The 18257-nt window shown below is 37.4% G+C and overlaps 1 protein-coding gene across 1 annotated transcript in view; it reads left to right on the forward strand.

Moving 5' to 3' along the window:
* The window catches only part of POLQ (DNA polymerase theta), a 151948-nt gene that overhangs the window by 65521 nt on the left and 68170 nt on the right, over positions 1-18257 (forward strand). The window contains exons 13-15 of the mRNA XM_054575239.1: positions 8722-8915; positions 9784-9908; positions 11128-11371. Coding sequence (XP_054431214.1) covers positions 8722-8915; positions 9784-9908; positions 11128-11371 — 563 coding nt within the window. The remainder of the gene's footprint in view (positions 1-8721; positions 8916-9783; positions 9909-11127; positions 11372-18257) is intronic.

The following is an 18257-nucleotide window of genomic DNA, read 5'->3' on the forward strand; positions in this document are numbered from 1 at the left end:
CTCTCCTCAAGGCCCTCTATGCAGCTGTGTGACCCCTTTGGCCAGGGATCCTCTATTTCTTCCAGCTTGTCTGCACTTAGCCCCCCGAGCTCACACGTGCACAAGCCTAGTGTGGAGGGCACAAAAGGCAGGTTAATTGATTACCTTATGCCTGAGCGAGATGGTAGCTGCAGGGTGGGAGGTGAGTCATCACTGGGCCTCCACCAGTCACCGTCTCAGTCTCTTCACAAAGTTTTCCTCACCAATCTTTTCCCAGGCACCAGCCCACTCTGCTGCTGCCTCTACCCAGAGATCAAGGAGGGCGGCTGCCACTGCAAATTTTTGCGTTGGCCCTTTATATGTCTCTTTGCATCCCCAGCCACCTGTCTCTGGCAGAGAGCATCCCTAAGCTTTTCGGGGTTGCATTTTGTCTGTGTTTTTCTGGTTTCAGCTGCTGTAGTCTAGGGGTCCCTGTTTATGATTCAGACCCTGTTCTTCTCAAGGGGAGCCGACTGGCCATTTCAATGTCCCTCGGTGCTGGTGTCTGTAGGTGCCCAGCCCACCCTCACGTGCTTCCACGGCACTTCTCACCCATGTGTGAGAGATGAATCCATTGTCTGTCTGTGGCTCCAAGGCTCCTCTCCCACTATCATTCCATTGTTTTCCAGGTGATTTCTCCACTATTTAGTCACAATTCCAGTTTGGTCTTGGGAGGAGATCCACGTGACTCCCATTCACTACTCTGCCTTCTTATTTCCCCCGTATTTTTTTTTAATTCACTCATCTTGTGGTGTGCACTTAGGCTGTTTCAAAATCTCAGCTATTATAAATAGCACTGCTATGAACATAGGGATGCATATATTCTTCTGAATTGGTGTTTTGGGATTCTTAGGATATAGCACCAGTAGTAGAATCACTGGGTGAAAAGGCAGTTCCATTTTTAGATTTTTGAGGAAACTCCATGCTGTTTTCCACAGTAGCTGCACCAGTCTACATTCCCAGCAAGAGTGTACTAGGGTTCCCCTTTTTCCATATCCTCGTCAGCACTTGTTGTTTGTTGATATATTAATGATGGTCATTTTGGCTGGTGAAACGATATCTCAATGTGGTGGTGATATTCAGCATTTTTTCATATATCTCTGGGCCATCTATATATCCTCCTTAGAGGAATGTCTCTTCAGGTCCTGTGCACATTTTTTATTTAGGTTGTTTGTCTTCCCCCTGTTGAGCCGTATGAGTACTTTGTATATTTTGGAGTTTAAACCCTTGTCCAATGTGTATTGACAAATGTGTTCTCCCATACAGTCCTTTCTCTTTTCATTTTGATGATGGTTCTTTAGCTGTGCAGGAGCTTTTAAATTTGATGTAAATTTGTGTTTATTTTTTTCCTTTATTTCCTTTGCCCTAGGAGATATATCAGCAAAAATATTGTTATGTGAGATATCTGAAATTTTACTGCCTATGTTTCCTCCAGGATTTTTGTGGTATCATGATTTATATACTAAAGTCTTTTATCCAGTTTATTCTGCTGTATGGTGTGAGATGGTGGTTTTTTTCTTTTTTGTTTTTCTTTTTTTTGCATGTACCAGTCCAATTCTCCCAACACCATTTAAAAAAAAATTTTTTTAAATTTTTATTCATTCACACAGGACAGCTATTGTTGTGTTGGTTGTTTTCATTTTTTAAAATTTACTTTTAGAGAGGGGAAGGGAGGGAGAGAGAAATAGAGAGAAGCTATCAATGTGTGGTTGTATCTCACATGCCCCCTACCAGGGACTGCCATACAACTCAGGCATGTGCCCTGCACTGGGAATCGAACTGGCAACCCTTTAGTTCATAGGCCGGCACTCAGGCCACTGAGCCACACCAGCCAGGGCCCAACACCATTTTTAAAAGAGACTATCTTAACTCCATTGTATGCTCTTTTTTGCTTTGTCAAATATTAATTGACCATGAATACATGGGTTTATTTCTGGGCTCTCTATTCTGCTCTGTTGACCTATGTTTTGATTACAGTGGCCTTGTCAAATAGTTTTATATAAGGTATTGTGATCCCTCTGGCTTTGTTCTTCTTTCTCATGATTCCTGAGACTATTTGGTGTCTTTTTTTGGTTCTGTATAAGTTTTTGCAATATTTTTTTCTAGATCTGTGAAATATGGCATTGGTGTTACAATAAGAATCACATTGAATCTATAGATTACTTTGGGTAGTACAGGCATTTTAAAGATGTTAATTCTTCCAGTCCATGAGCATTTCATATACTTTCACTTATTTGTATTTTCCTCCATTGTTTTCTTCAGTGTTTTACAGTTCCGAGTACAGGTCTTTTATCCCCTTGGTTAAATTTATTCCTAGGTACTTTCTGATTTTTGTTACAATAGTAAGTGGGATTGTTTTCTTAATTTTTCTTTCTTATAGTTCATTATTGTTGTATTAAAATGCCATCAATTTCTAACTGTTGACTTTGTATCCTGCTACTAAGCCCCATTCATTTATTAGGTCAGGTAGTTTTTTGGTGGAGCCTATAGGGTTTTTATGTACAGTTTAGTGTCATCTGCAAACAATGACAGTTTTACTTCCTCCTTTCCAATTTGGATGTCTTTTATTTCTTGTCTGATCATTGTGGCTATGGCCACCAGCACTACGTTGAGTAAGCGTGATGAAAGCAGACACCCCCTTCTTGTTCCCAACCTAAGGGGAAAAGCTTTTAGTTTCTGCATCTTGAGACTGATGTTGGCAGTAGGTTTTCTGTATATGGCCTTTATTATGTTGAGATATGCTCCCTCTATTCCCACTTTGCTGAGTGGTTTTTTTTAAATCATAAATTGGTGCTGGATTTTATAAAACATTTTTTTTGCAGCTATTGATATAACTGTGTGATTTTTGTCTTTCATTTTGTTTATGTGATATATCATGTTTATTGATTTGTGAATATTGTTTCAACCTAGATCCATGGAATAAATCCCACTTGATCATGATGTATGATCTTTTTAATGTATTGCTGGATCAGGTTTGCTAATACTTTGTTGAAGATTATAGCATCTATGTTTATCAGAGTTATTGGCCTATAATTTTCATTCTTTATTGTTTTTTTTAACTTTGTTTTGGAATTGGCATAATACTGGCCTTGTAAGTAGAGTTTGAGAGTCTCCCATCTTTTTGAATTTTTTGGAATAGTTTGAGAAGGATGATATTAGTTCTTCTTTGAATGATCGGTAAACTTCGCCCATGAAGTCATCTGGTTGAGGACTTTTGTGTGCTGGGAATTTTTTGATTCCTGCTTCAGTTTTACTAGTTATTATCAGTCTATTCAGGTTTTTTGTTTTATCCTGATTCAATTTTGGAAGATTGTGTGTTTCTAGAAATTTATACCTTTCACCCAGGTTGTTCAATTTCCTGGCATATAGTCATTCATAGTAGTTTCTTACAGTACTTTGTAATTTTTACAGACCTGCACTGCTTCTTCTCAGTATAATATTTCTGTGGTGTCATTTGTTACATCTCTTTCATTTATGATTTTAGTCATTTGGGTTCTTTGTCTTTTTTTCTTGATGAGCCTGTTTAAGGTTTGTCAATTTTGTTTATCTATTCAAAGAACCAGTTCCTGGATTCGTTGATCTTTTGAATAGCCTTTCATTCTTTATGTCATTTATTACTGCTTTGACCTTGATTATTTACTTCCTTCTACTCACTCTGGGCTTTGTTGTTGTTTTATAGTTATTTTAGGTGTAAGGTTAGGTTGCTTATTTGAGATTTTTCTATATCCTTTAGGTAGGCCTCTTTTACTCCCCTCTCAGGACTGCGTTTGCTGTGTGCCATAGGTTTTGGGTTGTTGTGTGTTCGTTTGCATTGTTTCCAGGTAATTAAAAAATTTTTTTCCTCATTGTTAACCCATTCATTATTTAATACCATGTTATTTAGCCTCCATGTATTTGAATGTTTTTTAGTTTTTTTCTTGAGGTCAATTTCTACAAGTTTCAAGCCATTGTGATCTGACAGAATGCTTGATATGATTTCAGTATTCTTGAATTTGTTAGGACTTATTTTGTGTCCTACCATGTAGTCTATCTTTGAGAATGATCCATATGCACTTGAGAAGAATAGGTATTCTGTTGCTTTGGGATGAAATGTTCATTAAATGTCAATTAAATCCATTTGATATAGGGTGCCATTTAAGGTAGCTGTTTCCTTATTCATTTTTTTGTCTGGAATATGTATCCACTGGTGACAGTGGGATGTGAAAATCCCCTATAATGACTGTATTGCATCTGTCTCTTTCTTAAACTTCTCCAAGGTTCCCTTTATATATTTAGGTAATCCTATGTTGGGTGCATATATGTTTACTAGGGTTATATTCTTTTGTTGGATTGATCCCTTTAGTATTTATATTATGTAGCAACCTCTTTTGACCTTTGTTATGGCCTTCATTTTGAGGTCTACTTTGTCAGATAGCAGTATTGCCATTCCAGGTGTTTTACTTTTTTGTTTTTTTGGTCTCCATTTGCATGGAATATTTTTTCCATCCCTTTACCTTCAGTCTGTGTAAATCTTTTGTTCTGATGTGGGTCTCTTGTAGACAGTGTATTCAAGGGCCATGTTTTCTTATTCATTCAGCTACCCTAAGTCTTTTGATTGGAGTATTTAATTCATTTACATTTAAGGTTGTTATTGATAGGTACTTATTTACTGCCATTTTTCCCCTTTGTACCTATGTTTCTCTATTTCTTCTTTTTAACTCAGTCACTTTAGCATCTATTGCAATGCTTGTTTGCTGGAAATATACTCCTTTAGCAAACTTTTTTTATCTGTAAAGTGTTTTATTTCACCTTCATTTTAAATGAAAGCCTTGCTGGATATAGTAGTCTTGATTGCAGGTCCTTGCTTTTCATTAGTTGGAATACTTCATGCCAGTCCCTTCTGGCCTGTAGTATTTCTGTTGAGAAATCAGCTGACAGCCTTATTGGACCTCCATTATATGTAACTGTTTCTCTATTCTGCCTTTAAGGTTCTCTCTTTGTCTATAAACTTTGCCATTTTAATTGTGATGTGTCTTTGTGTGGGTCCCTTTTGGTTCATCTTGATTGAGATGTTCTGTGTTCCTGAACTTGTGTGACTTTTTCCTTCACCAGGTTAGGGAAATTTTCTGTGATTATTTCTTGGAACAGGTTTTCTATCACTTGCTGCCTTTCTTCTCCTTCTGGTATACCTATGTTGCAAATACCGTTATGTTTCATGTTGTCCCAAAGTTCCCTAAAACTTCTCTTTTTCTTTTTAAGTCTTTTTTCATTATGTTGCTCTGACTGGGTGATTTTTTTAGACCTTGTCTTCCAAATCACAGATTCAATCCTCTGCTTTCTCTAGCCTGCTTTTAAGTCCTTCTAGTGTATTTTTCACTTCAGATATTGCATTCATTATTTCCAATTGGTTCTTTATCTTAGTTTCTATTTTTTTTATGCTGATGTAGTTCTCATTAAGTTCCTTCTGTATCCTTACAACCGTTACTTTGAACTCTTATGTCTGATAATTTGCTTGCTTCAATTTCATTCAGCTCTTTTTCTGGGGATTCCTCCTTTGCTTTTTTTTTTTTGATATTGTTCCTGTGTCTTCCCACATTAGCTGTCTTTTTGTTTGTTTGTTTGTTTGTTTGTTTGTGTTAGATAGATCTGCTTTGACTCCATGTCTTTCTGGGGTAACCTTATGTGATAGGAGTCCTGTGGGACCCAGTGGTGAAATCTTGATCTCCTGAGCTGGATGCTCTAGGAATTTCCTTTGTGTGGGTCATGTAACTCTCCTGTTGTATTTGGATCCTCATTTTTGTTGGCCCTTTCTTTGGTGGGGTCTCCCTGCTGGCTGGTGACTGAGAGGCTCAGTCCCCACCACTTTTTGTATGCTGTTGTACAGCTGCTGACAGAACAAAGCAAAATGACACAAAAAGCAAAATCAAAACAAGCAACCTCCACCACCAACGACAGCAAAATCCATTACAAAAGAGCAAGAATAATAAAAGTGGAGAGAGAAATTGAATAGTAGAGAAAGGAAAAAGAAAGGAAAAAGAATGAGTAAGACCAAAGCTTAGAAAAGTGATTATGAAAAGAGAAAGGGAAGAGAATACAGATAATGAATAGAAAGAGGAGAATGGGAAAAGGGGACAAAGAGAAATAATAACAAGAATAAGAAAAGGAAAGAAAAAGGGAACAATGGAATAATCAATGATAAGAGTAAAATAGGAGAAATGAAAGAACCATCAGAGCAACAAAAATAGAAGATAAAAGGACAAAAAATGAAAAAGGATGTGGACAACAAAAAATAACCAAAAAAATGAAAAAGAACAAAGTGGAATTTGACTCAGCAGAGTTTAGTGCTTGCCTGTTCTGGGTTCTTCCTTTGGCTACAACTCTGCTGTTGTCTGAGACTGGTGTAAGCCAATGTCAGATGCTGTCCATGGCTAGCTCTCAGCAACCTTTTCAAAGCTTCAAGTGATCCACACTTTATGGCGGATTACTCCAGGCCTGGCTGTGCCCAAGATGGGCCAAGCTGCTCTGCAAAGCTAGTTTTTATCAGCACTGAGTCCAGGGGTATGTAAGCAAACATCCCAAGGCACTGCAGGATCTGCCTTTCTCTGTCTCTGCCTGTCAACTTGCTGTTAGTTTTAGAGAAGTAACAGACCCAACTGTGTGTCAGAGGGCTTCTGGTGGAATTGGGGTGGTGGTGGGACTCCTGGATCTCCCATGGGAGATGCCTTTCAGACTTCTGGAAAGACTGTGGTGTGTTCTTCTGTCCCTGAATCACTAACCTAAGTCTGTCCAGGATTATTTTCCTGAACTTGGCAGGGCGGGGCCCCGAGTAGGCTTGTGGTTCGGGCCTCTAGAGCCCAGATTTTGGAAACCAGGGCAGTGTTTCTGTGGCTGTCCCATGAAGGGGGTGTGCCATCCTGAGTCCCAGGAAAATGTATGGAATGGCTACACCCTAAAACCAGTCTCTGACACCCTCTGAGTCTGTGTATATTGCTGTCTCCACAGCAGGAGTTAAGATGCAGGATGGGAGAAAACTAAGCAGAAAAGAAAAAAGAAACCCCAAAACAAAACAACGAAAAAATGAAACAAACAAAAAAAAACAATGCAGGGTGGGGAAACCAGGATTTCAGAGGTTGGGGTGAGCTGTAAGCCACTGGGTAAGGTAATTCTTTTCCCTGGGAGGGGCTTCCTTTTCTCAAGAAAAATGGCTGCTGGAGTATCGGGGTATATAAAGGCACAGAAATTCCTATGCCGTGTACCCATGGCTGTCCCCAGTGCCTCCCACTCCAGACTCTCCTCGTGCGACTCTAGTCTGTGCTGCCCTCCCTTCACTGGACCCTAAGGTGAGTGGCTGTGAACAAAACCTGTGCTTTGGCTCTTTTAAGGAAAAAAAAAATAGTGACTTGGTCTCCAGTGGGCTCCATCTCTCCCCAGCAGAAAAAAAGCCTTGCTGCCTTTCACCACTATGTGTTATGTGGGCAGCTGTTCTTGGCTCTGGCCCTCTGTGCTTGGGGGTCCAGTCTGTGGTCCCTGCTTCTCTCTTCTCAGGGGGAAGCTCCCGCAGCCATGCTGCAACCTTGGCCTGCTACCCGTGTGAATGGGGCCAGCCCCTTTCCCATCCTTTCCCTTCCTACCTGTCTCAAGGTGATTTTTGCCAATTCTTGGTTAAAAGTCTTTTTTCCAGGTAGTCTTCGGTTTATTTTTGGTGACTGTTCCCCTCTTTTGTTTTATGTCCAGTTTGATTCTGGGAGGAGATGCATGACATAACATCCTGCTCTGCTACCATCTTTACATCCTCCTTAGCCATAATTTCTTTAAAGTTTTTGGTTTCTTTTTATTTTCTTCTGGTACTTTCATAATACATATGTTGGAGCACTTAATGTTTCCCACATTTCTCTAAGGCTTTGTTCATTTTTCCTCCCTTTCCTCTCAGATTGCATAATCTCTATTGATCTGTCTTCATGTTTGCTGATTCTGCCAACTCGAATCTACAGTTGAGCTCTATAGTGAATTGTCCACTTCAAATATTGTACTTTTCAACTCCAGAATTCCTATTTCTTTTGCTCTTATTAAAAAAACTGTTTCTCTTTACTCATAGTTTCTACTTGATGAGACACTGTCATTAGACCTTCCTTTATTTCATCAAGCATGGTTTTCTTTTTGTTTGACCAAATTATAATGTCTGCTTTGAAGCCTTTGTCTGATATTTCCATCTGGGACCTCTCAAACGTGTTTCTTTGCATGTCTTAAAGGTTTTATTTTATTGTTGAATTCACTTCACTCCTCTTTCTATTTTTCCGATTCTTTCTTAGAAATCTTCAAAGGGAAAGAGCTGAGGGAGGGAATGAGGGAGGGGGCAAGGGAAAGTGGTGGGGGGTAGGCAGAGACAAATGTATTTGAAAAAATAAATTAAAATAAAATTAAAAAAATAAAAGAAATCCTATAAAATACTTAAGGTACTTAACATCAGAATATTGAGATTAAAGTATCTGTGACTAAAGTTCTTAGATTCTGTAAAATTGAGGTTGTATGTTTAATGGGTCTATTCTTTTTCTCTTGGCTATGAGTTGTTTATGAATAAATGAAGTTTGCATATAAAAGAGGTATTATCAAATTTATGAATTTTTTCAAATCCTGAGGCCTTTGTTTTTAATATGACATTTACATTTACTTGTTCCTTTTGTAATGTAGTAATTTTAGCTAATGAGTGGTGCTTCTTCCTTTTAGGTTACACCTATGTTTGAGGATTGGACTACCATTGATTGGTATCGATTTTTCTGTTTATGGGAGAAGTTGCCAACTTCTATGAAACGGGTGGCAGAGCTAGTGGGAGTTGAAGAAGGGTTCTTGGCTCGTTGTGTGAAAGGAAAAGTAGTAGCCAGAACTGAGAGACAACACCGACAAATGGCCATCCATAAAAGGTAAATATCAAGGAGCCTGGACTATCTAGTATTTAACACAATATTAGATATGCAGTAAATGTCCAGTTTATTATAGTCACTTTCATTGTCATTAAAATCAAAGTTTTGGTTGCATATAGTAAATTTTTTCAATATACTGTACTTACTGGATTTATTAATAGTTTTTCTTCCTACTTGTAGTTTAGAAGCCATTATATATGAAGACCTTTTAAAATAGAACATTTAATTACTTCACCTTAAAGAAAATGTAAGTCAGGATGGTTTAAGGAAAGGAAGGATTCCCCTATCATCTTTAAAAGTGATTCATTACCAGTAGGGAAGAGCCAATTAAAAGATTCAGATGGTGAAATTACATAGGCTTTTAGTTTTTTTGAAATATAATACAATTATTTTTTAATAGTATTATTTACAGCATAGTCAAATGAAAATTTTGTAAGGACTTATATACCTGGGTTATCTCTGGCACTGTTGTCTTCTGAATAAAATTTTTTTTTTACTTAAATTCTGTCATTTTATTGAAATTGGACTAGATGTTCTGTATAACTGTGCAAGTGTTTTAAATTTTTGTGCTGTCACATTTCTTGAACCACATCTTATTTCTTGAAATTAGATAGCAGTATTGAAACATGGAGGAAATCTTTTTTGTTATATAGATACTAAGTTCTTTGATGTATTTCTAATATATGTCAGAACTTTATAAACATTGAACTCAGTCTTTGTCCATTAATCTTATGTCTATTAAGAATCTTCTCAGAGCGTATATCCTCTCTTGTCTTTTTTTGGTTCTTACTTGTTTTACGACATATATTATACCTTCATGGTAGACATAAGTGATCTCTTATCATACTTTTGGTGATTTACTTTCCAGGTTTTTTACCAGTCTGGTGTTATTAGATTTAATCAGTGAAGTTCCCTTAAAGGAAATTAATCAGAAATATGGATGCAATCGTGGGCAGATTCAATCTTTACAGCAGTCAGCTGCTGTTTATGCAGGTCAGTTAAACAAGGTTTTCCACACTTACACAAGACTATGGTTTGAGGTAAAGTTAAGATGACTTAAAAAAAATTCCATTGTATTATAGGCTTCTCTAAAAGTGAGGGGATTGTGTCAAGCCATAATTTTGTATAGTCCCTAACATCATCATAACACCTAAAACTATGGCTCCTCTGGGCTCCACTGCCCTGCTAGGGAAGGTAGGCAACTAGCTGTGTCTGGACCTTAGTGTCCCCTTCCCTTCCTCAGCAACCTTCTGACCATCCTTTTGTTTTGTTTTTTTCTTCCTTTTTATTTTTCCTCCTACTTGTTGCAAGAAGAAACAGATCAGTGATCTCCCTTTTTTAATCTAGTTGATTAATACTTGCTTTTGAGGAGGAGCAAATGGTGAGGGGTTTTTGGACTTCTGTCTGATTGTACTAAATTATTATCACTTGTCTAAGGAAACAGTAGTCGTGCTTAATGAAATTAGATCCATATTCTGTAAGCTAGGCAAACAAGAAAGTTATGGATCTTATTTTACCAGGAAATCCTTATAAATTCTTAGGAAGGAAACCCTGGGCTGCTGGAGAGTGTGTGTATTGTGAAGATGTGTGCCATATATGAAAGAGTACTGATGGAAAGATGGGGACAGGGGTGGGGGTGATAAGAAGGGAGAGATTCATTCTTCAACTCACTGGCATCAAAGATCTCAGATTGCCTCTCAGACATAAGTGACTTGGCACTTGACCGTTCTGGCTTCTTTATTTCAAGTGTCCAGCTATTGATCTGGGGAACCTTTCTTTGCAGAAAATATCAATGGGAGCTTTGCTTTTTGAAGTTTTCTCAACACATAAATATTCAAATCTGCTCTCTTGTTTTTCTCTAGGTGGAAATAGCCCCTTACCTGTTTTTAAGAATTCTCTCTTCCTTAAAAAAAAAATGAACTAGGGTGACAGCTTTTTGTTTTGTGGTTATGTGCTCTGCCTTGGTTTTTTAAAATGTCAAGTACATAATTAAGAATAAATGAATGACATTTAATATGTTTAGCATGTTTTTTGGCCAGTTAGGTAGACCTTTAACATATGTCTGTTTTTCTATTAACTTATCCCTTACGTCTGTTCAACTTTACAATTTTCTGGGGAAAAAGGAAACAATGAAATAAAAGTATATGTAGAGAAATAGAGAACTGATCTATAAAGAATTTTTAATTCGTTAAATATTCTATGCATATTCTAGGGATGATTACAGTATTTTCCAATCGCCTGGGCTGGCACAACATGGAACTACTGCTTTGCCAATTTCAGAAGCGCCTTACATTTGGCATCCAGAGGGAGCTCTGTGACCTCGTTCGGGTGTCCTTACTTAATGCCCAGCGAGCCAGATTCCTCTATGCTTCTGGCTTTCTTACTGTGGCAGATCTTGCCAGAGCAAATATTGCTGAAGTGGAGACTGTTCTGAAAAATGCTGTACCTTTTAAAAGGTAAGAGAGTTGCCCATCTGCAGAGGGTTATTAAATAAAAAGAAAAAATCAATTTGTAAATAATAGGTACTGTATTAAAAATCTTTCTCTCTTTGATAATATCGTGGTAGAGTTGATGTAAGTGGAAGAAAATGTGGCTGCTTTTTCTATCTTTAGGATTATTTTCCATTTTTTACACTTTTAAAATATTTCATGACTTAAAAGACATTTCTAAAAGTATCATAATTTTTCCCCTAGGAAGACTGAGTAAACATAAGGTACTGATGCATTCTGCTTTGATGGATTTAGGTTTTCAATATACATCCAGGACTTGTCTTAGACTTTCTTTAAGCAAGAGCACTTTAGAATGTACTCCTCTTGAATATTCTTTGGAAACTAATCCTTCAAAACAATTATGAGAAGATTCCTTGACTATTAGTAACCAATTCAAAAATGGGCTGGACTTACCATATAATCAAGGAATAGCTTAAGTATTTTCTCAAAAACTGTTCTCTGAACTCTTATATGAAACCTCAGCCAGGTACTATTGCTTTAGGCACTTATGGGTTCTAACAGTTTTATTTTCAGATATTAAAATTTTGTTCTAAATTTATAAAAGCATCAATTTCATTTCCATTCAGTTTAAGCCTGACACAGGCTCTGAAACTTGTCATATGTATGGGAAGGGATGGACATAGTCAAAGGAGCAGCTCCACCAGTGCCAGCTCGCATCATGATTCTGCTTCCTGCATTCCACTGCCACCCGCGATGCGGCTCCTGTGGGACCCTGGTGCCACATAAGCTGCATCCAGCGTGGCTGTGGGGACATAACTAGCTACCTCTGCCTAGATTTTGTAGGATGGAATTGTGTGGAGTCTGAGGAATGGAACCTAGGGAGGGCCCCATGGGGGCCACTGTGGAGGCCCCACTGGCGCAATACCCAGTGGAGCTGTGGGGCTGGGACCACTTCCGTGTCCTCAGACCAGAAGAGCAACTGGTACGTGAGATATGATTTTGTCACTTTGTGCCTCTGGCCAAAGTCTATTTGGAGTATGCTTTTAAATCTTCTTATAAAAGAGTTGTTCTCTTCTGGGGCCTCTGATTTTTACAGAATCTTTGGATATATTCATACTTGCTTAGAAATAATGTACAATATGTACTGTTAGTTCCTGAAGTTAAAAAAAAAATCAGGTGTGGGAGTAGCTCTGTGGTAACAATATACCATACCTCAAGCTGGACCTTTCCAGGGAGTCATCTGAGGGCAGTACATATTTTAAAAAATTTAATTGGAAAAAGTTTAACATATTTTAGAATCATTTCATATTATTCTAAGACTGTTATTGTCATGGCTATGCCTCTTCTGAAAGCTCAGAACTTTATTGACCAAAATTAGTGACATATCAAGATCATGTGCCTTCTCATGTGACACACTGAGAAAGACCCATTGCTCTTGAAGTAGTCTATAAAAAATGTCTAACATAAATCAGAAAAACCTAAATTGAGAGACATTTTACAACATAATTGGTTAGTACTTTTCAAAAATGTTAAGGCCATGAAAAGCAAAAACCAAGAGCTATTTGTAATTAAAGGAGGATAAAAAAGACTTTTGACAACTAAATGCAACACCTTATTTTAGATTGGCTTAGAAAAAGAAAGTGGAATAATTGGTAAAGTTTGAATACGATGTGTAAGTTAGGTATAGTTTTGCATTAATATTAATTTTCTGAATAGAAACAATTGTATCTGGCACCTGGCCATCCTTTGCTTGTAGTAGTTGATGTAGAAGTGTCAGATAACGCCATTTAGATTGTCTTAAACAGTTTGCTATTACCAACAGTTTGCAATGAATTACCTTGTGCATATGTATTTTCATTTAATTGGGGATAAGTAAATTTATACACATGGAATTTGCAAAGGTGAATGCATATGCAGCTTTATTATATTCCAAATTCCCTGTGCAGGGGTTGCATTCTTACAACCCTATTACCCCACAGCCTCACCAACAGAATCCATTGTTAGAAGTTTTCATTTTACCAGTCTGATAAATGAGAAATTGTATCTCAGTGTGGTTTTAAGATACATTTCTGTAATTGTGAGTGGTGGTGAATATCTTTTCATGTTTCAGGATCATTTTTTATATCTTCGTAGAATATCTGGTTATATCTTTTCCTTATATTTCATATGAATTTTGGTCTTTTTCCTCTCCTTATTTTTAAAGTATATTTTATTGATTATGCTATTACAGTGGTCCCATTTTTTTCTTCCCTTTGTGCCCTCCATCAAGTACCCCTCTCCCTCCAGCATCCTTCCCCCTCAGTTCATATCCATGGGTTGTACGTATTTCTTTGGCTTCTCCATTTCTTATACCATCTTTCACCTCCCCCTGTCTATTTTGTACCTACCAATTATGCTTCTTAGTTCCTGTACCTTTTCCCCCATTCTCCTCCTCCCCCTCCCCACTAATAACTCTCCATGTGATCTCCATTTCTATGATTCTGTTCCTGCCCTCGTTGTTTATTTAGTTTGTTTTTGTTCTTTTAGGTTCAGTTGTTGATAGTTGTGAGTTTGTTGTCATTTTACTGTTCATAGTTTTGATCTTTTTCTTAGATAAGTCCCTTTAACAGTTCATATAACCAGGGCTTGGTGATGATGGACTCCTTCAACTTGACCTTATCTGAGAAGCACTTTATCTGCCCTTCCATTCTAAATGAGAGCTTTGCTGGATTCAGTACTCTTGGATGTAGGTCCTTGTCTTTCATGACTTTGAATACTTCTTGCCAGCCCCCTCTTGCCTGCAAGGTTTCTTTGGAGAAGTCAGCTGATAGTCTTATGGGAACTCCTTTGTTGGTAACTCTCCTATTCTCTTGCTGCTTTTAAGATTCTCTCTTTATCTTTAACCTTTGCCATTTTAATTATGACGTGTCTTGGTGTGGCCCTCTTTGGGTCCAACTTGTTTGGGACTCTTGTCCTTCCTGGGCTTGTATGTCTATTTCCTTCACCAAAATTGGGGAAATTCTCTTTCATTATTTTTTCAAATAAGTTTTCAGTTTCTTGCTCTTCCTCTTCTCCTTCTGGATCCCCTATGATTCAGATGTTGATACATTTAAAGTTGTTCCAGAGGTTCCTAAGCCTCTCCTCATTTTTTTGAATTCTTACTCCTGTCTGTTCAGGTTGAATGTTTCTTTCTTTCTTTTGTTCCAAATCATTGATTTGAGTCCCAGTTTCCTTCCTTTCACTGTTGGTTCCCTGTATACTTTTCTTCCTTTTACTTTGTATAGCCTTCACTTCTTCCTTTATTTTGTGGCTGTGCTCAGTCATTTCTGTGAGCATCCTGATTATCAGTCTTTTGAACTTTGCATCTGATAGGTTGGCTATTCCCTTGTCACTTAGTCTTTTTCTGGAGTTTTGACTGTTCTCTCATTTGCTGGCACACTTGTTATGTTGTAAGGAGTGGAGCCTTATGTATTCACCTGGGTGGGACAACCCGCTTCTCTGCGTTGTGGTGCTATATGTAGGGGAGTGGTCAGAGCGGGAACAATGGTGCTTGCTCAGCTCTCATGGATTTCAGTCACTTGCCCCTCTTCCTGCAAGTGAATGGCACCCTTCCAGGTGCTGCCCTGGTGCTGATTCTGGAGTGGGTGGGCTTGTGTGCTTTCTAGGATCCGGTGGGACCCTCAAATGGATTCTCCTGTGAGAGTGGAAATTTTCTACTGTTGCAACCCCCAGAGGTTTATACAGCCAGATGTTATGGCCTTATTTTTCCAGTGCTGGAACACTGGGTTGTATGTTCTGTCCTGGGCTGAGATTGCTCACTCCTCAGTTGTTCCCAGTTTTTATCCACACACACATGTGGGACTGCCCAGTCCACGTCTGCCCTGTGCCCTCTCTGGCTGCCCGTCTTCTCCTCCCTGCCAGTCTGAATGGATGTGTCTTCTTTAACTCCTATGTTGTCGGACTTCCATACAGTTCAATTTTCTGGCAGTTCTTGTTGTTTTGTTTTATAGATTGGTTGTTATCCTTCTTTGGGTTGTGTGAGGAGGTGAAACATATCTACCTATGCCTCCATCTTGGCTGGAAGTCTCCTCTCCTTTTTAAAAAAATCTTTTCTTTTTAAAATTGATTAGAGTTCTTAACACTTTATTTGATATGTATATTGCAAGTCTTTTCTCAAAATTTATCAATTGTCTTTTGACTTTTATGATATCATTTCCCCAGGCAGTATTTTTATTATTTTTCTATTGATTTATTTTTTCTATCAATCTTTTTTGCTTCTAAATTGTCATTGTTGGAAGGCTTTTCCTGTACACTGAGATTAAAGAGGGATTCATAGGTTTTCTTTTGTTTTAAGTTTGCATTTAGAATCCTGATGGATCGTGTAGTGTAAAGTCTGGATTTAATATTATCTTTTTCCCTCTCATAAAAAAGCTTATCTTGGTCCTAGTGATTTGAGATGCCACCATCATCACATACTAAATATCCATATGTAATTAGGTCTATTTCTGAACTTTCTATTGTGTTTACTATCTTTTTGTCAGTTCATGAGCAAGTACTGTGTTCTTAAATAAAAGCCTTTATAGCATGTTGTAATGTCTGGTAGGGCAACTTACCCCTCATAGTTTTGAGTTGTTTTCTTGCCTATTTTTGTATGTTTGACCACATGAAATTTAAAGTGTCTGTTGATATTTTATTGGGGTTGGATTGAAATTTAACTTAGAACTGACATCTTTATAATGTTGAGTCAACCTATACAAGGATGGGTAATATCTATCTTTGCATTTGATATAGTCTTTGTGATTTTGAGGAGTTTTAAAAAGATTTCCTCATATAACTTTTTAGAAGTTTTTAAGTTTTCCTCATACTGGTTTTGTGCATTTCTTGTTAAATTTATTTCTATTTAATCTTTATTGTTTTAAACGATGACTCATATCTAAGATGTATTATGCATGATTATTGAGTATATAAAAGCTATTGATTTTTGTATATTTTATCCTATTATTGTTTGAATTACTTTTATCATTGATTCTGTAGCATTTCTAGGTGTGCAGTCATATCATTTGCAAATGGAGATATTTTATTTCTTCCTTAACAATTTTTATATTTCTAATGATTTCTCTTGTCTAATCCAATTGAAAATCCAGATTTTTATTCAAGTTACCCTTCATGGCTCTGATTGGAGCCCGCCTTCAGATGAAAAGTGTGACAATTTAATGACTGCTATTTCTTGCTTCTTGTTGCACCACTTTTCTGGTTTCTGCTTTCTTTTGGTCACTCTATAGTTCCTTCAGGTATTCTGTACAGAGTTTATATCACATAGGAGGATTTGTTTTCAATGAGAGTTTTATTTTATTTTTTAATTTTTTATTGATATTATATTACGGTTGTCCCAATTTTTCACTATTTGCTCTCCTCTGCTCAGCCAGCCTCCCTCACCACCAGTCAATCCCCACAATGTTGACCATGTCCATGTGTCATTCATGCATGTTCTTTGACTAGTTCCTTCCCCTTCTTTCCACCATTACCATCCCCTGCCTCTGGTCACCTTCAGTTTGTTCCATATTTCCATGCCTTTGGTTCTGTTTTTCTCATTAGTTTATTTTCTTTATTAGATTCCTCTTATAAGTGAGATCATATGATATTTGTCTTTCACCAACTGGCTTATTTCACTTAGCATAATATTCTCCATTTCCATCCATGATGTTGCAAATGGTATGAGTTCCTTCTTTCGTTCTTCTGTGTAGTAGTCCATTGTATAAATGTATGACAGTTTTTTCATCTACTCATCTACTGATGGGCACTTAGGCTGTTTCCAGCACTTGGCTATTGTAAATAGCACTACTATGTACATAAGGGTGCTTAAGTTATTTTGAATTGGTGATTTGAAATTCTTAGGGTATATTCCCAGCAGTAGAATTGCTGGGTCAAAAAGCAGTTCCATTTTTAACTTTTTGAGAAAATTCCATACTGTTTTTCATAGTGGCTGCACCAGTCTGCACTCCCACCAACAGTGTACTAGGCTTCCCCTTTCTCCACAACCTTATCAGCACTTGTTTGTTGATTTGTTAATGATAGCCATTCTGACAAGTGTAAGGAAATATCTCATTGTGGTTTTAATCTGCATCTCTCTCTGATGGCTAGTGATGTTGAGCATCTTTTCATATGTCTATGGGCCATCAGTATGTCCTCCTTGGAGAAGATATATTCAGGTCCTTTGTCCATTTTTTAATTGGGTTGTCTTCCTGGTGTTGAGTCATATGAGTTCTTTATATATTTTGGAGATTAAAACCTTGTCTGATGTAACATTGGCAAGTATGTTCTCCCATGTAGACAGTTCCCTTTTCATTTTGATAATGGTGGCTTTAACCATGCAGAAGCTTTTTAATTTGATATAGTCCCATTTGTTAATTTTTTCCTTTATTTCCTTTGTGCTAGGAGATATATCAGCACAAATATTGCTACATGGGATGTCTGAAATATTACTACCTATATTTTTTGCTAGGAATTTTATGGTCTCACCACTTACACTTAAGTCCTTTATCCACTTTTATTTTATTCTGGTATATAGTGTATGTTGGGGTCTAGTTTCATTTTTTTTGCATGTACCAGTCCAGTTCTCCTAACACCATTTATTGAAGAGATGTTTTTACTCCATTGTATGCTCATGCCCCCTTTGTCAAATATTAATTGACCATAGAGACATGGGTTTATTTCTGGGCTCTCTATTCTGTTCTATTGATCTATGTGTCTGCTTTTATGCCAGTACCAGACTGTCTTGATTACAGTGCCCTGTAGCATAGTTTAATATCAGGTATTGTGATCCCTCCAACTATATTCTTTTTTTATCAGGATTGCTGAGGCTATTTGGGTTTTTTTTTTTTTTTTGGTTCTATGTAAATTTTTGGAATATATG

This window comes from Pteronotus mesoamericanus, unplaced genomic scaffold (genome assembly GCF_021234165.1).
Source record: "Pteronotus mesoamericanus isolate MK-2021 breed Mesoamerican mustached bat unplaced genomic scaffold, CSHL_Meso_final contig_27, whole genome shotgun sequence".
Classification (NCBI taxonomy): domain Eukaryota; kingdom Metazoa; phylum Chordata; class Mammalia; order Chiroptera; family Mormoopidae; genus Pteronotus; species Pteronotus mesoamericanus.